The sequence below is a fragment of the Salvelinus alpinus genome, chromosome 1, assembly GCF_045679555.1.
Source record: "Salvelinus alpinus chromosome 1, SLU_Salpinus.1, whole genome shotgun sequence".
Classification (NCBI taxonomy): domain Eukaryota; kingdom Metazoa; phylum Chordata; class Actinopteri; order Salmoniformes; family Salmonidae; genus Salvelinus; species Salvelinus alpinus.
In genome coordinates this window covers 33,460,840-33,482,646 of record NC_092086.1, presented here as the reverse complement: position 1 = coordinate 33,482,646, position 21,807 = coordinate 33,460,840, and the positions used below count along the sequence as shown (strand labels likewise).

At 45.0% G+C, this 21,807-nt stretch overlaps 1 protein-coding gene across 13 annotated transcripts in view; it reads right to left on the bottom strand.

Moving 5' to 3' along the window:
• The window catches only part of cacna1aa (calcium channel, voltage-dependent, P/Q type, alpha 1A subunit, a), a 174,699-nt gene that overhangs the window by 29,639 nt on the left and 123,253 nt on the right, over nucleotides 1-21,807 (bottom strand). For 12 of the 13 annotated variants that reach the window (XM_071397673.1, XM_071397663.1, XM_071397563.1 and 9 more), the window contains 8 exons: nucleotides 18,386-18,502; nucleotides 12,786-12,851; nucleotides 12,513-12,610; nucleotides 12,280-12,430; nucleotides 10,871-10,998; nucleotides 8,312-8,408; nucleotides 2,799-2,913; nucleotides 2,013-2,120 (listed from right to left, as the gene is read on the bottom strand). In XM_071397673.1, coding sequence (XP_071253774.1) covers nucleotides 2,013-2,120; nucleotides 2,799-2,913; nucleotides 8,312-8,408; nucleotides 10,871-10,998; nucleotides 12,280-12,430; nucleotides 12,513-12,610; nucleotides 12,786-12,851; nucleotides 18,386-18,502 — 880 coding nt within the window. Of the gene's footprint in view, nucleotides 1-2,012; nucleotides 2,121-2,798; nucleotides 2,914-7,218; nucleotides 7,316-8,311; nucleotides 8,409-10,870; nucleotides 10,999-12,279; nucleotides 12,431-12,512; nucleotides 12,611-12,785; nucleotides 12,852-18,385; nucleotides 18,503-21,807 lie in introns of all 13 variants that reach the window. The other variant, XM_071397572.1, reaches the window with a different exon arrangement.

The following is a 21,807-nucleotide window of genomic DNA, read 5'->3' as shown; positions in this document are numbered from 1 at the left end:
GTAGTACTGTATGAACTAAACCCCTGGAGTGAAAAGACTACTATAGAGAGTTGGTCTATAGAGAGGCACCCCCTGATCTCAGGCACAGAGCTGGGCAGACAGCCTGCTGGTATTGGATCCGGTGGAGGTGTGATGTTGGGCCTACAGAACAGGCCTAGAATCAGTGGAATGGGCTGTTGGAAGTATTGCATTGGGACTTTAGGATGAGGCCTGCTGTGTACAGTTGTTAGGTTGGGTGGAGGTGTGGTATGGGTGCAAGAAAAGAGGTCTATATGGGTGTGTGGGGACTGGGGCTGGGGGTGGTGGATGGGGTACATGGCCTGCTGTAGGGAAATGGGGCTAGGGCTGGTGGAGGTGTATGGGGTACATGGCCTGCTGTAGGGAAATGGGGCTAGGGCTGGTGGAGGTGTATGGGGTACATGGCCTGCTGTAGGGAAATGGGGCTAGGGCTGGTGGAGGTGTATGGGGTACATGGCCTGCTGTAGGGAAATGGGGCTAGGGCTGGTGGAGGTGTATGGGGTACATGGCCTGCTGTAGGGAAATGGGGCTAGGGCTGGTGGAGGTGTATGGGGTACATGGCCTGCTGTAGGGAAATGGGGCTAGGGCTGGTGGAGGTGTATGGGGTACATGGCCTGCTGTAGGGAAATGGGGCTAGGGCTGGTGGAGGTGTATGGGGTACATGGCCTGCTGTAGGGAAATGGGGCTAGGGCTGGTGGAGGTGTATGGGGTACATGGCCTGCTGTAGGGAAATGGGGCTAGGGCTGGTGGAGGTGTATGGGGTACATGGCCTGCTGTAGGGAAATGGGGCTAGGGCTGGTGGAGGTGTATGGGGTACATGGCCTGCTGTAGGGAAATGGGGCTAGGGCTGGTGGAGGTGTATGGGGTACATGGCCTGCTGTAGGGAAATGGGACTAGGGCTGGTGGAGGTGTATGGGGTACATGGCCTGCTGTAGGGAAATGGGACTAGGGCTGGTGGAGGTGTATGGGGTACATGGCCTGCTGTAGGGAAATGGGACTAGGGCTGGTGGAGGTGTATGGGGTACATGGCCTGCTGTAGGGAAATGGGGCTAGGGCTGGTGGAGGTGTATGGGGTACATGGCCTGCTGTAGGGAAATGGGACTAGGGCTGGTGGAGGTGTATGGGGTACATGGCCTGCTGTAGGGAAATGGGGCTAGGGCTGGTGGAGGTGTATGGGGTACATGGCCTGCTGTAGGGAAATGGGACTAGGGCTGGTGGAGGTGTATGGGGTACATGGCCTGCTGTAGGGAAATGGGACTAGGGCTGGTGGAGGTGTATGGGGTACATGGCCTGCTGTAGGGAAATGGGACTAGGGCTGGTGGAGGTGTATGGGGTACATGGCCTGCTGTAGGGAAATGGGACTAGGGCTGGTGGAGGTGTATGGGGTACATGGCCTGCTGTAGGGAAATGGGGCTAGGGCTGGTGGAGGTGTATGGGGTACATGGCCTGCTGTAGGGAAATGGGGCTAGGGCTGGTGGAGGTGTATGGGGTACATGGCCTGCTGTAGGGAAATGGGGCTAGGGCTGGTGGAGGTGTATGGGGTACATGGCCTGCTGTAGGGAAATGGGGCTAGGGCTGGTGGAGGTGTATGGAGGCTGGAGGTCTAAAATGAGGTGTGCCGTCTTCGAGGATATGACTGGTGGGAATCATGGGTGTGTGTGTTGGTATGTGTCTATATGTACATAAAAAGTGTGTGTGTGTGTGTGTGTGATTGTGTGTGTGTGATTGTGTGAGTGTGTGTGTGTGTGTGTGTGTGTGTGTGTGTGTGTGTGTGTGTGTGTGTGTGTGTGTGTGTGTGTGTGTGTGTGTGTGTGTGTGTGTGTGTGTGTGTGTGTGTGTGTGTGTGTGTGTGTGTGTGTGTGTAGGGAGCTGTGCCTGCTGTATCAGAGGGTGCAGCAGTGAAGGAGACTGGTTGAGAGAAGCTGTCCTCGGGTGGCATGAAGAAGTAGACAGACACTGGCATCGCGTCGCGGTCCAAACACACTGCAACTTACACTTATGTGGCGTGACTAAGAGGTCCAGGGTCTTCTGGGAGAGATTGGGCCAAATCGCCATCATCTCTTTCCTCAGCTCTGCATCCATCTGGTGTTTGTCCACACCTCCTACACACACACAATGACACACACACACCAAGCAGGCACACACACACACACGCACCAGTGTATACACACACATATAATAGCAACACACACACATAAACACACACATTCACATCGATACAAATACACAGCAGAGCCATAGAGGTGTAAGAATTGACGCACAGACATGAAAACACACACAAGCACACAGACACAAGAGAATGTGTTTGTTAATAGAGGTGAGCTTTGACTCCCAGTTTAAATGTCTAGTGTGGATGAGCCATGTAACACAGAGACATGGGGATTAAATAGTATGTCTGGCCATCTTCACTTTAATTGGGCCAACCAAATAAAGTGAGACTCAATTACATTGAAACTATGATTGTTATTTCACAAGAACTCTACAAAGTCTACACAAAAAGAACTGTCGCCTATTTGAAACCCTATTACACTGACAGTATGGCTGGTAGTACACATTCAATTATATTGGTTAATAAGAACCATACAAACTCTATAGAAAAAGAGCTGTACTTAGGACACCGTGGGAGAAGCAGAGGGACCGATGTAGGTCTCAGGGACAGCAGGGTACACACGATACACAACCACCTTACAGTAGCAGACTGCCCCGCTCTGTTCTAGGGAAGACAAGAAACAGGGAGAAGAGATGGTGAAAAAGGCAAGCAGGAAAGAGGGGTTCCAAACCTTCCGTACCCTTGGCGATCTTGATGTCCAGCGCCGTGCGGATCAGGGCCATCAGGGTGGAGTTGAAGTGGACTGAGTTGTCGTCGGCGACCGGGAGGTCCATCCGCAGCAGCCTCTGTTGGAAAGAGCCAATCGGGGGAAGGTGGGTGAGTAAAAAGGGTGTTCCCCCCAGGAAGTGGAGGTATAGGTGTGTTCTGAACCTCCAGGTGAGGAGACAGGGAAAGGGGGTTGGGAGAGGGGGGGGTGAGGGGGAAGGGTAGGAAAGGGAGCTCTGTCATTTTTTGTAGCAGTTTCTATGAGTCTGTCTGTCTATCTGTACGTCTGTCTGTCAACTATACAATGTGTCATTGGCACTGCTATACCAGTTATGGCAGCTGAGTTGTTATTAGGTACTGTCAGTACCAAAAAGATGTAAACATTGATATTTCAGTCATTTGATCCTTTCATGGCGGTGGCAAATGATACCATTATTTCTTTACAGCCTGTGAGAGCCAAAGGGTTAAAAAGGTTAACATTACACTTCCACTACTGATTACTATGAGTTGGTTGGTTCCTCTTGTGGGTGTTACCTTGTTCATGTCTGTACACAGATATGAATAACAGTCCTTGTTGTGTTACTTAGGAGGACCTCACAGGTTCAGTAGTGTCACAGCATTATTTATGCCTTCTCTGATAGAGGGTGTAGGATGAAGTTAGACTCTGATCCAATGTCAGCTTTGTGTGTTTTCCCCTTGAATGGTTTAGTTCAGGATTATGGGATATTAATCTGATTCTAGATCAGTAAGAGCAGACAGCTGGCTGCCACTAACAGAGCTCCCCGTAGTGGATTGGAGATTCACAGAGTTCAACAGAGACCAGGCCATAAAGCGATAAACCAAAACTGAGGGACAGGGGGAGGGGAACGTCATCGTTTTCATTTATCCTTTATCCACCTTCTGGTCTTGTCAATATAAGAGAAATGGACACGAGACAACACACACACACATGCACAGACAACACACACAGACAACGTGACGTTAGTGTGTGAGAGACAGGCTCGCAGTAACCGTTGTCACGGCGACATCCCAGACATGCAGCAAGACCATGCCAACCACTCTGCTCTGCTCCCCTACCCCAAAACCCTGTGACACATACCCCATCCTCCCCTGTCCCCCCCATGCAACATGCGGGTGCACACATAATGCTTCACAGGACAAGCAGCGGCACAGCCGTACACAGAAAGCATCCTCTGTGTGGTTTAATAAAGAATAATGTTTATCTGTTTGGGTTTAGTAGTGGTTACTGGCAGGAGGATATGACATCATTGAAACTACATGTGCTACATCTATAGGAGATATTAGATGAAGGGCTGTTGTTGTCATACAGAGACAATAGAGCTGTAAAGCTCTATTCAAATCCTCTGATCTCTCAGTAAATAATGGGTGCAGGGCCTGACAGGGTTAATAGGTGAGTGTGAGAACAGAATTCAGCCTATCAAGGTAATCTAAGAAAATCAAGATGGCCACCGCGGCAGCCATTTTTTAAAAGGTAAGATGGGCTGAGGTTCTAGGTTAGGCTGCCTTAGGCCTGAGGAGGGCTATACAATAAGTGTTCGTGGGTGGGGAAAAATACATCTCGTTATCAGAAAATAATTGAAAAGAGAGAGGGGGGGTTGGTTGTGAGTTGCGTTTTAGAGACCGTTTTCAAAAGCAAAAGAAGGGAGAAGTTGGAGGATGAGAAGAGGTTTGAGGATGAGAGAGAAAAAAGACGTCAGAGAGATAAACAGCGAGTGATAAGAAAAAGAGGTTGAAAGTGATAGAATAAAAGAAAGATCTACCACCACACAAGCTGGTCGAGTCTGTAACACAGCATCCTGCCTGAAGACTACTGTCTGTCTGTCTCTACAGAACAGAGAAGAGTGGGGGTGAGAATTTAACACTACACATACAGGGTACATTTTTCTGTGGGTCAGAGGTGAAGGTCAAGTGTGAGGGTTTTGACCTCTCTCATTGGGCTGGTAGGTAGTGATGGTGGTTGGGGAATAGGGGACAGGTGAAGGGCAAGAATGGGGGTCTGTGGGTTTTTAATGTCAAACTAAGGTCATCACCTACAGATGACAGTTTACACAGGGAAAGGGGAGAGAGGTATTTTCAAAGACTGGACTGTTGCTATGGTTACCCCCAGACACAGTAGATGGAGGTGGTGGGGGATGGAAGGTTAGAGGTCAAAGTCTGAAGGAGGGGTTATATTACAGGGGACACTTCAGGAGGGAGGCTGTTAGGACTGAGGGACAAAACGGAGGGAGGAGAAGAAGGGAGAGAAAAGAGAGGATAAAGCAGAGAGGTGAGGCAGGGAGAGGAGAGATGAGCTGAGCTGATAGGAATGAATGAACAGAGGACAGAAAGGCAGAGAGATGCAGATATGTAGAGAAAGAGATGGAGAGAGAGAGATGGAGAGAGAGAGGCAGGGAGAAATATAAGGAGAAATAGAAAAGTGAGAAATGGCAAAGTGAAGAATAGAAAGAGAGAGAGAGACGCGGAGAGAGGGATGCTAGAGATCGAGGTAGAGGTAAAGATTAGCAGAGATGCAGGTAGGGGGAGCAGCTGGGAGGATAAGGAAGGTTTGAGGGACAGTAAGTTCTGGCGGTAGAGAGATCTTCTGTGCCTACAGACTGTTCTGCTTGCTGCCCCTGAGGCTCACAGCGATCTGCCTACGAAGGGACACGTGTGTGTCATAATGGTGTCATAATGTGTCGTAAGGGTATCATAAGAGTGTCATAATGTGTTGTAAGGATATAATAGGGGGTATGAGGTTATATTAGAGCAGTGGTCACTACCATCCCTGGTCTGAGAGAGAGGGTGTGCAGGACAGGTTTCTGTCCCTGATTCTGTTGGTCAGCTAATCAGCAAGACCTTGATTAGTTGAATCAGAGAACTGTTAATTCTCCAGGACCAGGGTTGGTGACAACCAAATTAGTTTGGTATATGAGTGTGTGTTAGAATATCTGAAGGATTTCACAGGTATATAAGGGTATTTAACAGACATGAGTGTGTGTCGGTGTGTGTGTGACTGTGTATGACAGTGTGTGAGAGAGGTAATGGTAGTGCCCGTGTGGTGGTGGGGGTGAAGGGGCAGGCATGCGAGTGGCGGGTTAGGAGGAGGGGAGGAGACAGCATGTGAAGAGGAGGGGGACTGGAAACAGAGTAGAACTGCATTGACAGAAGAACGGGGACTGGTGGAAAAGATTCACTTGCAGATTTTACTGCAGGGCCGAAGAGATTCTACTACAAAAAAGAGGCTAGACGTTATTCTGTGGCAATGATAACAGTTAACTGGTTAGCAAACTACACAACCAACTAGATGGACAACAAACTATAATCCACCTAAGGGGACCTTTCAGCGCTCTGTCCTCTACCCAGAAAATACATCCTGATTTGTATATGTTGGACTACTGTACAACTAAAGACAGAGACCTGCTCCTCTATGTGTGTGTGTGTGTGTGTGTGTGTGTGTGTGTGTGTGTGTGTGTGTGTGTGTGTGTGTGTGTGTGTGTGTGTGTGTGTGTGTGTGTGTGTGTGTGTGTGTGTGTGTGTGTGTGTGTGTGTGTGTGTGTGTGTGTGTGTGTGTGTGTGTGTGCCTGTGCGTGTGCGCGTGTGTGTGTGTTTGCAGTAGCACCATCCACAGGACGGAGAGACTCAGAGGACAGAAGTCTTACGGACCTTCCAAGCCCGGCTGCACACGCATACTGGTGTGTGTGTATGTATGTGTTTTTGTCTGTTTATGTGTGTGTAGCTGTGTGCATACACTATTTTGCCAGCTTGGCCAAACATTTATATATATTTTTGTATAAATAGATTTCTTTAATATTTTTCCACTAGTATACATTAAAGAGGTCACTCTAATGTACACACCTGTATAGAGTCAACATGGAAGTTTGAGACCCCCTGAAGTTTACTTTAGCCAAAGCTCCTATAGTTACCACAGCTGATTGGTGTATTCTATTCCACTATGCACTCTATTCGGATTCTTGTAAAGCTTTGACTGGCAAAAACAAGGTGTGGGTGTATGTGTTTGATAATATGTTTGTTTAGAGGTGTGTGTGTGTGTGTTTCCGTCAGTATACACGGTGCAAAAGAGCTGAGAAGTTCCCTCCATTCACCCCTTCCTGTGGATAAACCTGTCTGACCTTTGTCCCTTGACCCTAACCCCCCCGCCCCTCACCCCTAAACCCCCAAACCCCTACCCTCCATCCCTCCTCCCCATTCCCCACAACGACATCAGCGCTCCCCTCCATCAAATAACAAAAGAGAAGAAGAAAATGGAGATAAAGCAAAATATCAGAAACAAAATGTATAGAGAAGAAGAAGAATACAGCAACACTACGGATACACATAACGCGGAGGAGGAGGCACTAAGCCCCCTGGTTCTAGGGGGTCCTGACCTTGTAGGCCACCCGTGCCGGGCACCTGTTCCCCAGGCCTAGCGGAGGGCTCATTTGCCTGAGCATGTCATACATATCCCTGCAACTGATCCTGCCACTGCATGTCAGCGCAGCACAGCCACCGCCCCCCACAGCCACAGCCAGAACAGCCACAGCCAACCACAGCCAACCAGAGAGAGAGCAGAGAGAATAAGAGAAGAGAGCAGGGGTTGGAGAAGGGTAGAGAGAGAAGGAGAAGAGGGAGGGAGAGAGAGCAAGAGAGAGCGAGGGAGAAAGAGAGAGTGAGGGAAGAGAGAGAAGAGAGAGGGACACAGATAGAAAGAGATAGAGAATGAGAGCGAAAGAGAGACCAAAGCAAAGAGTAGAGGAGAAAAAAGAAAAAAAACAAAGTTATTTGGCTGGTTTGAGAGCGAGAGAGAGACGCAGTGAGGTTGTCTAGAACTGGTCTGAGTGGGCGGGGTGAGGGGGGGTAGAACTGGTCTGAGCGGGCAGGGGTGTATATCTTGTAGAAGATAAGACGGGGGTATAGGGAGGAGGAGGAGCGGAGTTGAGTAGAGTTGGAGACTTTTAGTGGAAGTAAAACATAGTTCTATGCAAGTGGGAGGGGATTGCATAGAAGAGCAGAGGACTTCAGAGGCAAGCACTGAGCTCCACTGCTGGGACTGGGCTATACCATGATGGGGGTGGGGTGTCAATGCAGTTTCTGTCCTTCCCCCCAAGAACAATGCAATGCTACAGATCCCACAGTGTGACTAGCACCGCGCCTAGCCGTGGCTCAACAGCAAGCAAAACAACAGAAAGAAAAATGACCAAAGGAGAACAATCATAATTCTTTTTTTTCTTCATAATCAAACTCTTAAAAGTTTTTTATTTATTTTTCATTTCAGTGGTGCACAACGTCATGCTCGTCTGGGTGTCTGCATTGTCCTACACATTCTCCTTTCAGATCAGAATGCAAGTAGAAATGGTCAAAATAAAGAAGAAGAGAGAAAGTATAACAAAAATGAAATCCAATCAGATCAGATAAGCGACACTCATTCCATTCTTGGATGCTGTAGCAGGTGTGGTTGAGGATTTTTAGTGGAAGTCAAACCTTGCAGGCCACTCTATGGGGGCATTTCTTTCCTAAGCCAAGAGGCGGGTCGATAACTCGCAATAAACTGTACATATCCTTATAATGAATGCGGCCGCTGCAAAAAGAACAGGAGGAGTCAGAACAAACGTAGAGGACAGATACGACAAGAGAGAACAATGGGAAGAAAGAAGAGCACAAGATTGACAAGAAACAAGATATCATAACAGCAAAATTACTGTACGGTGTACACACACATACTACACACACCACACACACACATTGTTGTTGCACGTCACCCGTTTGAGCTGTAGTGCTTCTCTTCTGCAATGACACTGCAGTCTTTCCCTGTTCCTACCATTCTCTCAGCCTATCCCTTCTCTGTTTAACCACTTCCTGTCTATTATCGTTCCTGTTTTCCTAATACAACCCATCCCCGTCTCTCTCAATTCCTCTTCCTAATAGAACCCATCCCCATCTCTCTCTCAATTCCTCTTCCTAATAGAACCCATCCCCATCTCTCTCTCAATTCCTCTTCCTAATAGAACCCATCCCCATCTCTCTCTCAATTCCTCTTCCTAATAGAACCCATCCCCATCTCTCTCTCAATTCCTCTTCATAATAGAACCCATCCCCATCTCTCTCTCAATTCCTCTTCCTAATAGAACCCATCCCCATCTCTCTCTCAATTCCTCTTCCTAATAGAACCCATCCCCATCTCTCTCTCAATTCCTCTTCCTAATAGAACCCATCCCCATCTCTCTCTCAATTCCTCTTCCTAATAGAACCCATCCCCATCTCTCTCTCAATTCCTCTTCATAATAGAACCCATCCCTATCTCTCTCTCAATTCCTCTTCCTAATAGAACCCATCCCCATCTCTCTCTCAATTCCTCTTCCTAATAGAACCCATCCCCATCTCTCTCTCAATTCCTCTTCCTAATAGAACCCATCCCCATCTCTCTCTCAATTCCTCTTCCTAATAGAACCCATCCCCATCTCTCTCTCAATTCCTCTTCCTAATAGAACCCATCCCCATCTCTCTCAATTCCTCTTCCTAATAGAACCCATCCCCATCTCTCTCTCAATTCCTCTTCCTAATAGAACCCATCCCCATCTCTCTCTCAATTCCTCTTCCTAATAGAACCCATCCCCATCTCTCTCTCATTCCCCTCGTTCATTCCCTTCCCCCTCTCTGCCAGCAGTGGTGTGTGCCAGTAATTGGTTGTGTGTGGAGTATAATTAAGGAATAGCTCATTAACTAGAAATGCATGTGAATGCTAAATGGCCTAATGTGTAATAGCCACTTGTCATACAGAGGCCCATCTCCCCATAGATTGTCTGTTCCCCCCTCCCTCCTTCCCTCCCTGCCTCCCTTGCTTCTCTCCAGAAAATCCTCCTTGTTTTCTTCCATGCCTGTCTTTATCTCAATTCGCCATGTTACCAAAACCTTTTAATTCTGATTACTTTGATATTCCTACCCATCTCAGTCGTTCTCATTCTCTCTCTCAATTTACCTTCCCCCACCACTGTGTCTCTACCTCCTACCCTCAATCCACTCTCTCTCCCTCCTGCTCTTCCCTTCTTCTCTCCCTCTACATTGCAGACTACAGGACAGCAGAAGGATAACAGGCACTGGAATACAGATACTAGGAAACTTAGCGCGTTTCAGGTTCCACGGGGGTTGAATATACAATACTGTAAAGGGGAGGTTTGTTGCCACAGTAAGTTTTGGCAGTATGCAGATTCCAGAGGGGGTGGAGGTGGGGTGGGGGTCTGAACCACACACAGAGAGGGTGAGGGCACAGGGAGGGAGGGATAACTGGATCACTGAGAAGGTTACTCTTCAGATCCATGATCCCACCTACAGCTGCTGTCTTGTGTGGGTTCTTTAGACTGATTTGGGATCAGTTCAACTACAGGAGACTTGGCCTTTATATCCTTTATGACTCTTGTACTTTATAACTATGGAGTCATTTACTTCATGGTTACTGTACAGCTCCCAGACTCCCACTCTTTTCATCTGCTGTTCCCAAAGACTGGACTTAGATCAGTTTTACCACAGGCTAATGAGATCTAGTGCCAGGGTTGAACTAGAGCCTAGCCTGAGGACACGTTAACAGTGTTTACACCAGTAAGTTATACAACACTACTGTACACAGTACAGGAGGAGTTAACGCTCAGAGATACACAGACATGAGAGGTGATGTCTACCTCTGAAAAAGTAAACACATTAAAACAACAAGAAACCATTGGCATCGTGTGTGTATGTGTGTTTGTGTGTTTTTAAATCACCCAGATTATAAGTGTTCAGTATATGAGTGTTTATCATGAGGTGCTGATGTGATGCGTCACATGTGTAAGATGTGTGTGTATATCTGTATATATATACAGTATATGTGTGTGTGTGTGTGTGTGTGTGTGTGTGTGTGTGTGTGTGTGTGTGTGTGTGTGTGTGTGTGTGTGTGTGTGTGTGTGTGTGTGTGTGTGTGTGTGTGTGTGTGTGTGTGTGTGTGTGTGTGTGTGTGTGTGTGTGTGTGTGTGTGTGTTTCTATGTGATGTGTTCATGTGTGTCACTCACCAAGCTGCTTGGTCATATTCAGCCCATATCCTGACATACTCGTCTAGATGATGTGGGCCGAGGATGGAGGAGTCTCTGGTCAGGTACTCAAAGTTGTCCATGATGACAGCCACGAACAGATTCAGCATCTAAAAACACAAACAGCCACATTATTACACAGTATTATGTCAGCCAAGCAAGTGTGCACTTATAACAGACTAGGGTTGCAAAATAAATTCCCTGGTGTTCCAGAAATCCTGCACTGTAAACCTCAATGCATTTTTAACTCAAATACTTCTAATAAGTTGTACTCTAAGTCAATAAAAAGTCATTATTACTTAACATGTTTATGTGGTACTGACTCAAAAGTAAATGAGAAGTCACACCAACTAAATGTTTTAAAAATATGATAACAAATGAACATTTTCCCCAGCATGCTCTACTGCAGTTAGATTTTTTGGAATTGTTTTTAATATCTGTGTTTTTGCATGTACATTGACTGATTGACTGATTAAATGTTATGCTACAAAAATATAAATATAATTGTTTCTAATCCAATCACTTCATTTTTGCACTTGTTACTGAAATGGTTGTTCCAGTTTACATTTAATTTAAGTTTAAATGGCTTATGTAGTTTCCTCCCACTGTTCTTAACCCTGGCAGTCATTATGAATGCAGGATGAGGGTGAATACACATTTCAACTGTTGGATAGCCTAACGCTGGCTAAATCCCAACAGGAATTACACATCACTTTGCAAGCCAGCATAATGGGATTTACAGTTAGAGTTGCACAATTCTGGTAAATTTCCCAGGATTACTGGAAACTTTTTGGGGAAAGTTTGTGGAATTTTGCAAACCTACTTGCATGACTGATGTGGCCTGTAAACGAAGAGTTTCAGGCCACTGTATAAGGCCTTATGAGACATGTAATGGTTCAATAATAATTATCATATTCGCCTAGGAACTCTCTTGGGGAAGACCAAAGGCTTGAAAACTAACGAATTCAACAACCATGTCTCTGTCATTAACAAATAGGGTCATGGGTGGTAACTCTACAATTCAATCGAAAAGGCAAGGCACACTGGGAAATTATTGGAGGCATGGATTAGTGGGAGCGTTAAATTTAAGAATACCTTACAAAACAATGCATTTGTATTACACATATGAAGGAAGTACTGCTAACTTCAGCTATTTAAGTTTCTTAACTTCACTTTTTTAGTTAATCGGTTTCCTCAAAATGTTTGAGTAGCCAGAACTTATCCGGTTTTGCAGTGTGGTTGGACTATTCTGGATTTCCTGCTTTTTCCCTCCTGATTCCGGGAATCCTCCAACTAGGATTTAGGGAATTTTGCAATCCTATAACCGACACTAAGGGGAAAAATATGACTGAAAGGGGAATAGAGAAAGACAGACAGCTAGTGCTTCTCACCAGGAAGGAGCAGAAGAAGATGAAGGACACAAAGTAGAGGTAGGCAAACTGGCTGCCACACTCTGGTTCAGTGTTCCCTGCCAGAGGATCACAGAGCTTCCCTCCAAGACACGACAGCATGATGTCATGCCACGCCTCGCCCGTGGCACTCCTATACAAATACACACACGTTGGAGACACACGTATGCATGTACTGTACACACAGGCACACACAAATGTAAACACACACACACCTGAAGAGCAGCATGAGAGCTTGGAAGAAAGTCCTGAAGTTGTTGTGTTCATTGATGGCGCTCCCCTCCTCCTCCTCCATCCCTATGTTCCCAAACAGCTGACAAAATAACAAACTGTCAACATGCTAGGTAATATGGGAGAATGCACAACCTCACACACGTCCCTATGGCAGGCAAGTGTCACATTCCCTGGATGCTTTTTATAAAGTTCATGTTGATCTGTAAAAATGACCATTCATTTCGACTTGTTTTTCTTCTGGTGTCTCTACTCACCTGCATCCCGATGATGGCATAGATGAAGAACAGCATGCCGATAAGCAGGCACACGTACGGCAGCGCCTAAACAGACAGAAAGAGCTGGAGTACTATTCTGTGTGTGTGTGTGTGTGTGTGTGTGTGTGTGTGTGTGTGTGTGTGTGTGTGTGTGTGTGTGTGTGTGTGTGTGTGTGTGTGTGTGTGTGTGTGTGTGTGTGTGTGTGTGTGTGTGTGTGTGTGTATTCTGTAATCGGTCCCCACAATGCTACTAAGTCGGTTTTGTGCAGAGGTGGGCCCAAGTCACTATTATTCGAGTCATGTGCAAGTCTCAAGTCCCAAGTTCCAGGTCTTAAGTCGAGTCCCAGAAAGAATAGGTTGAGTCTCGAGTCTAGTCCAAGTTGTGCATTCTAAGGGAAAGTCGAGTCAAGTAAACAAATCTATACATGCAATGACTTGTTCCAACTACAAATCCAGGCCTTGGGACTATGAGGTTCTATCTGACATGTCAGAAATGAGTTAGTCACATATAATAGATCTTTAGATGGTTCTTCATATGTCTGTAAAGTTACATTTTTGAAAAAGTACATTTTAAGTGAAAACATGTAAACTATACAATTCTGTGAGGTCACATCGTTGTTCAGTGATGACAGTCATTTGTCTAATGATCATAATGCATGTCTTAATGTATTTGATGTGTCCTGACTATTTTGGTCAAATACTAATTCTATCATTTATGTATTCAAATAACTACAGTCTTAAGAACTGAATATGTCTAATTTAGAAGTGTGAAATAGAACCTTATGGCTGAACACAGATTAACATTTCAGAACCATAAGCTTATCTGCTAATGCACGCCCCTAAAAAGAACTCACTACAAAACAGTTCTGATGTAACGACGTATGAGAGTCGGGAAGCAAGTTCAGGGAGTGAATACATTTAATAAATAAATGACCAAAAGGAGAAACAGCGCACCGACATGAAACAGCAACAATGACGACTGGGGAAGAAACCAAAGGGAGTGACATATAAAGGGCAGGTAATCAAGGAGGTGATGGAGTCCAGGTGAGTGTCATTATGCGCGTAACGCTAACGAGCAGCCTGGTGACCTAGAGGCCGGTGAGGGAGCACGTGACAGTACCCCCTCCCCGACGCGCGGCTCAGGCCGCAGGACGCAGACCAAGATAACGATCCCGGGGATCAGGAGCGGACTGGTCACCTCTGCTAAGGCGCGGGAACTTGTCGATCCGGCTGAGGTGTGGGAGCATGACTACCTAGAGTGCCGGAGAGAGAGCACACGTGACAGTACCCCCTCCCCGGCGCGTTCGGTTCCAGCTGCAGGACGCCAACCACAGGGACAATCCTGGGGATCCGGAGCAGACCGGTTGCCTCCGCTGAGGCGCAGAAACCTGACAAACCGGCTGAGGAGTGAACCTGATGAGCCGGCCGAGACCTCCCCGGTTGCCTCGGCTGTGGCACTGGAACCTGTTTCGGGCATTGGGGGCTTCGGCATGGGAGCTTCAGCATGGGAGCCTATCAAACCCGCTGAGGCATGGAAGCCTACAAACCGGCTGAGGCCTCCCAGGTAGCTCCGGCTCCAACACCAGGACTTGACATCACCCCCAACACAAAAACAAAACAAAAAAACACTCCCTGATGCTTCCCCTTGATGAGTCGTCCTTCTGTAACGATGTAGGCTGAGTCGGGAAGCAAGTTCAGGGAGTGAATTGTTTTATAAATAAATGAAAAAAACAAGAAACACAAACAGCGCACCGACACGAAACAAGAACAATGACGACTCGGGAAGAAACCAAAGGGAGTGACTTATATAGAGCAGGTAATCAAGGAGGTGATGGAGTCCAGGTGAGTGTCATTATGCGCCTAACGCTGGTGACAGGTGTGCGCCCTAACGAGCAGCCTGGTGACCTAGAGGCCGGAGAGGGAGCACAAGTGACATCTGAGATCTGGGATGTGAAAACTGATGCTCAATATCTCAGAACTTTGCTTAGTGCAGATAGAGCCTTATACTCCCAAGGTCACAAAATCTTTGTCTATTTATTGTGGCTTCCAGACATCCCTTTTCCTTATTTTGTCTACAACATTTTGATTACGTAATAATTGATTTTAACAACAAATTCCAAATCCAAGCTTCATTTTTATTCATTACATTTTAAGCAATTTTGACATACCAACATACCAGTAAACCTATGCTAGTAATTTTTGCTTGATGCCCCATTGCTGGTGAGCATGCAAAGTAATATTCTTGATCAGCACAATTTTTGGAGCTGCATATTTATATATGTCAATCCTCTCTTCCTACAATTTGGTGTGTGCACTGCACCCGATTATAAAGCTGTACAGTAGATGATATAGCTGTACAACAGATGATATAGCTGTACAACAGATTATAAAGCTGTACAGTAGATTATATAACTGTACAACAGATTATATAGCTGTACAACAGATGATATAGCTGTACAGTAGATGATATAGCTGTACAGTAGATTATATAACTGTACAACAGATGATATAGCTGTACAACAGATGATATAGCTGTACAACAGATGATATAGCTGTACAACAGATGATATAGCTGTACAGTAGATGATATAGTTGTACAACAGATGATATAGCTGTACAACAGATGATATAGCTGTACAACAGATGATATAGCTGTACAACAGATGATATAGCTGTACAACAGATGATATAGCTGTACAACAGATGATATAGCTGTACGGTAGATTATATAACTGTACAACAGATGATATAGCTGTACAACAGATGATATAGTTGTACAACAGATGATATAGCTGTACAACAGATGATATAGCTGTACAACAGATGATATAGCTGTACAACAGATGATATAGCTGTACAACAGATGATATAGCTGTACAACAGATGATATAGCTGTACAGTAGATGATATAGCTGTACAACAGATGATATAGCTGTACAACAGATGATATAACTGTACAGTAGATGATATAGCTGTATTGAAGGTAGTGCAATGTTACAACTATCTTTGGACATATACAGTTGAAGTCGGAAGTTTACAAACATTTCGTTTGGAGTCATTAAAACCTGTTTTTCAACCACTACACACATTTCTTGTTAGCAAATTATAGTTTTGGCAAGTCTGTTAGGAGATCTACTTTGTGCATGACACAAGGAAATTTCCAAAAATTGTTTACAGACAGATTATTTCACAGTATCACAATTCCAGTGGGTCAGAAGTTTACATACACTAAGTTGACTGCCTTTAAACAGCTTGGAAAATTGAAGAAAATTATGTCTTGGCTTTAGAAGCTTCTGATAGGCTAATTGACATCATTTGAGTCAATTGGAGATGTACCTGTGGATGTATTTCAAGGCCTACCTTCAAACTCTGTGCCTCTTTTCTTGACATCATGGGAAAATCAAAAGAAATCAGACAAGATCTCAGAAAAAGAAATGTAGACCTCCACAAGTCTGGTTCATCCTTGGGAGTAATTTCCAAACGCCTGAAGGTACCACGTTCATCTGTACGCAAGTATATACACCATGGGACCATGCAGCCGTCATACAGCTCAGGAAGGAGACGCGTTCTCTCTCCTAGAGATGAACCTACTTTTCTGCAAAAAGTGCAAATCAATCCCAGAACAACAGCAAAGGACCTTGTGAAGATGCTGGAGGAAATAGCTACAAAATTATCTATATCCACAGAAAAACGAGTCCAATATCGACATAATCCAGCAAGGAAGAAGCCACTGCTCCAAAACCGCCATAAAAAAGCCAGACTACGGTTTGCAACTACACATGGGGACAAAGATAGTACTTTTTTGAGAAATGTCCTCTGGTCTGATGAAACAAAAATAAAACTGTTTGGCCATAATGACCATCGTTATGTTTGGAGGAAAAAGGATGAGGCTTGCAAGCCGAAGAACACAATCCCAACCGTGAAGCACGGGGGTGGCAGCATCATGTTGTGGGGGTGCTTTGCTACAAAAGGGACTGGTGCACTTCACAAAATAGATGGCATCATGAGGGAGGAAAATGATGTGGATATATTGAAGCAACATCTGAAGACATCAGTCAGGAAGATAAAGCTAAGTCGCAAATGGGTCTTCCAAATGGACAATGACCCCAAGCATACTTCCAAAGTTGTGGCAAAATGGCTTAAGGACAACAAAGTCAAGGTATTGGAGTGGCCATCACAAACCCTGACCTCAATCCTATAGAATATTTGTGGGCAGAACTGAAAAAGTGTGTGCGAGCAAAGAGGCCTACAAACCTGACTCAGTTACAGCAGCTCTGTCAGGAGGAATGGGCCAAAATTCACCCAACTTATTGCGGGAAGCTTGTGGACGGCTACCTGAAACGTTTGACCCAAGTTAAACAATTTAAATGCAATGCTACCAAATACTAATTGAGTGTATGTAAACCCACTGGGAATATGATTAAATAAATAAAAGCTAAAATAAATCATTCTCTCTACTATTATTCTGACATTTCACATTCTTAAAATAAAGTGGTGATCCTAACTGACCTAAGACAGGGAATCTTTACGAGGATTAAATAGGAATTGTGAAAAACTGAGTTTAAATGTATTTGGCTAAGGTGTATGTAAACTTCCGACTTCAACTGTATAATCCACCTAAACTTGGCCTATCTGAAATATGAAAATTATCTATGAAAAGATCAGCCTATTGTTCTGGCAAAGTTGAGCCTGATGAAGACAGCTTGTCTGTCGAAACGTTGGACATAATCTTTTTTAAATAATAATAATTTTTGCATCTGAGCTCCTAGGGTGTGTGGCTCTCCTTCATTTTTCAAAGATGAGCCTGTAGCAGATTGATTAATGTAGGTAGGCTACTCTGTTTTTGCCAGGCAAACCGGAGAAAATTAAGTGCTTTCTTTCTGGTCACTAATCTGGATATGTGCGCCTGCCTTTGAGCGCAATGCTGATGACTGGTCATTGGTTAACAGTCAAGACGCTACATTTTTGGGAACTGAAGCATAGATTACAATCATTTGGTGCAATGCCGTAGGCTTAGGATAGTGACCAGTTCGAATAACCAAGGGTAAAAATATAAAATACAAACGGTAGTCTATAATTTTTATGTATTTTTCCCATTCAGTTTCACACTCACGACCCCCCAAAACCTTCTATAGTGTGCTACTATAGCTCACACAACCTGTGTTGATTGACGGTTTGCTGGTCCAATCAGAGGGACAAGTGTGCATTTCACTAGCAAATCTTTTTTGTTGTTGTTGCAAGTGCGATACTGAATGAGTGACACAAAACAAGTGACCAAACGTTACAAAACCTGGCCAGATAAGTCATCAGTCTCAAGTCTAAGTCGAGTCCCAAGTCTTGAGGCTCCAAGTCGAAGTCAAGTCTCAAGCTGTTTTATTTTCTATGAAGTTGACTCTCAGGTCATCAAATCTGTGACTTAAATCTGAATCGAATTCATGTCATGTGACTCGAGTCCACACCTCTGGTTTTGTGTGTGTATTCTGTCATAGGTATCCACAATGCTACTACTAGGGTCTGTGTGGGTGTATTCTCATAGGTCCCTACAAAGCTTACCTCTCTCTCTGTGTGTGTGTGTGTGTGGGGGGGGGGGGGGGCATTACCTTGAAGGATTGAACAAAGGTCCAGAGCAGGATGCGGATGGTCTCTCCCTGCCGGAGCAGTTTGATGAGCCTGGCAGCCCTGAACAGTCTCAGGAAACTCAAGTTGATGAAGTTATTCTACAACACCCACAGTATGACCAGACACAAGAGTAAGAGAGAGAGAGAGAGAGAGAGAGAGAGAGAGAGAGAGAGAGAGAGAGAGAGAGAGAGAGAGAGAGAGAGAGAGAGAGAGAGAGAGAGAGAGAGAGAGAGAGAGAGAGAGAGAGAGAGAGAGAGAGAGAGAGAGAGAGAGAGAGAGAGAGAGAGAGAGAGAGAGAGAGAGAGAGAGAGAAATAGAGAAATAGAGAAATAGAGATAGAGAGATAGAGAGAGATAAATAGAGATAGAGAGAGATAAATAGAGATAGAGAGAGATAAATAGAGATAGAGAGAGATAAATGGGAGGGGTGAGGGGTAGAAAGAAGGAGAGATGGAAAAAGGGGGAAGAGAGGGATGGAAAGATAGAGGCAGGGACAAATAGAGGGAGAGAAGTGTGGAGAAAAGGAGTTACGGGGTAGAGAGGAGAAGCTTATCACTTGCCATGCAATGTTAGATAACTATTTCCTGTCCTAAAACAAACCAAACCATAAAAGCAGGGGAAAAGTTCAAAACCAAACTGAGTAGGATTCAAAACCAACAGAAAAGCAACCAAACAGAACTGGAATCAAATGCAAACCAAACCAAAAAATGCAAGGCTTGTAACAGGCTCGGGCATATCCAAGGAGGTAGAAGAAGGGAATCGATACAGGGGAAAGGAAAATCATATATTTTCAAAACCTAACCATTGGCACCCAATTGGGGCAGTAAGTAGTAGCAGTAGGTAGAAAGTAGTAGTAGTAGTACTAGTTTGTAGTAGTAGTAGTAGTTTGTTGTAGTGGTAGTAGTAGTAGTAGTAGTAGTAGTAGTAGTAGTAGTAGTAGTAGTAGTTTGAAGTAGTAGTAATAGTTGGTAGTACTGGTAGTAGTAGTAGTTGGTAGTAGTGGTAGTAGTAGTCAAAGTAGTTTGTAGTAGTAGCTGGTAGTAGTGGTAGTAGTAATAGTAGTAGTTTGTAGTAGTTTGTAGTAGTAGGTCCCCACAATGCTCAGATATAAAGGCGCCGGAGGGGATGGCTCCTAACCAACTGTGCTATTATGTTTGTTTTTTCGCATTGTTTGTAACTCATTTCGTACATCATTTGCTGCTACCGTCTCTTATGACCGAAAAGAGCTTCTGGACATCAGAACAGCGATTACTCACCTCGAACTGGAGAAAGATTTTTTCTGCTTTGTCAAGACAAGGCCCAAATCCCCGTCATCAGTGTGAAGAAAAGACGGAGAAAAGGGAGGAGGGCCGGGTGCCTTGTAAGAATTTGCCGAAGAGTAGGTAAACTACCGCTACTGTCACGACTTCAACCGAGGCAGGCTCTCCTTCCCGTTCGGGTGGCGCTCGGCGGTCGTCGTCACCGGCCTACTAGCTGCCACTGACTCTTTTTCCTCCCCCTCCTTATGTGTTTATTTGTTACACCTGTGTTTAGGTGATTGTTAATTAGTGTGGCTTTATTAGTCAGCCAGCCCGTACGCTTCCTTGTGCGGGATTGTTCATTTGTACTTTTGGATTCGGGAGTGGATGTATGTATTGTGGACTGGGTTTTGTCTTCCGTGTTTGGACGTTTGTTTATGACACCCAGTAAGTCCGTATTGGACATTTGTTTGCCGGTTGTGCATTAAAAAAGAAAGCACCGTATTGAAGCTCTGTTGTTCCTGCGTCTGACTTCACACCCCCCCGACACCCAGAGCGTTACAGCTACCCTCCATATTATTGGCCAGCGTGCAATCATTGGAAAACAAACTGCACGATCTACGATTAAGACTATCCTACCAACGGCACATTAAAACTGTAATATCTTATGTTTCATCGAGGCGTGGCTGAATGACGAAACGTATAATATAGAGCTGGATGGCTTCTCCGTGCATCGGCAGGACAGAGCAGCTACGTCTGGTAAGACGAGGGGTGGAGGTGTGTGTCTATTTGTCAATAACTGCTGGTGCGCAATGTGAAATATTAAAGAAGTCTCAAGGTAGTGCTCGCCTGAGGTAGAATACCTCATGATAAGCTGTAGACCACACTATCTACCAAGAGAGTTCTAATCAGTATTTTTGTAGCCGTCGATTTACCATCACAAACCGATGCTGGCACTAAGACCGCACTCAACGAGCTGTATAAGGCCATAAGCAAACAAGAAAATGCTCATCCAGAAGCGACGCTCCTAGTGGCCGGGGACTTTAATGCAGGCAAATTTAAATCTGTTTTACCTCATTTCTACCAGCATGTTAAATGTGCAACCAGAGGGAAAAAAACTCTAGACCACCTTTACTCCACACACAGAGATGCATACAAAGCTCTCCCTCACCCTCCATCTGGCAAATCTGACCATAATTCTATCCTCCTGATTCCTGCTAACAAGCAAAAACTAAAGCAGAAAGTACCAGTCACTCGCTCAATACGGAAGTGGTCAGATGATACGCTACAGGACTGTTTTGCTAGCACAGACTGGAATATGTTCCGGGATTCATCCAATGGCATTGAGGAGTATACCACCTTAGTCTCCGGCTTCATCAATAAGTGCATCGACGACGACATCCCCACAGTGACCGTACGTACATTTCCCAACCAGAAGCCAAGGATTACAGGCAACATCTGCACTGAGCTAAAGGCTAGAGCTGCCGCTTTCAAGGAGCGGGACACTTATCCAGACGCTTATAAGAAATTTCGCTATGCACTCAGACAAACCATCAAACAGGCAAAGCGTCAATACATGACCAAAATGTAATCCTACTACACTGGCTCTGATACTCATCGGATGTGACAGGGCTTGAAAAATATTACAGACTACAAAGGGAAACCCAGCCGCGAGCTGCCCAGTTACGCGAGCCTACCAGACGAGCTAAATGCCTTTTATGCTCGCTTCGAGTTAAGCAACACTGAAGCATGACTGAGAGCACCAGCTGTTCCAGACGACTGTGGGATCACGCACTCCGTAGCTGATGTGAGTAAGACCTTTAAACAGGGCAACATTCACAATTACCTCGACTAACCTGTACCCCCGCACATTGACTCGGTACCAGAACCCCCTGTATATAGCCTCGTTATTGTTATGTAATTTTCTTGTCTTATTTTTTTTTTTTATTACTTTAGTTTATTTAGTAAATATTTTCTTAACTCTATTTAAACTTCATTGTTGGTTAAGGGCTTGTAAGTAAGCATTTCACGGTATTCAGCGCATGTTTTTAATTGTATTTATTTAACCTTTATTTAACTAGGCAAGTCAGTTAAGAACATCTTCTTATTTACAATGACGGCCTACCGGGGAACCATGGGTTAACTGCAACCTTTCGGTAACTGGCC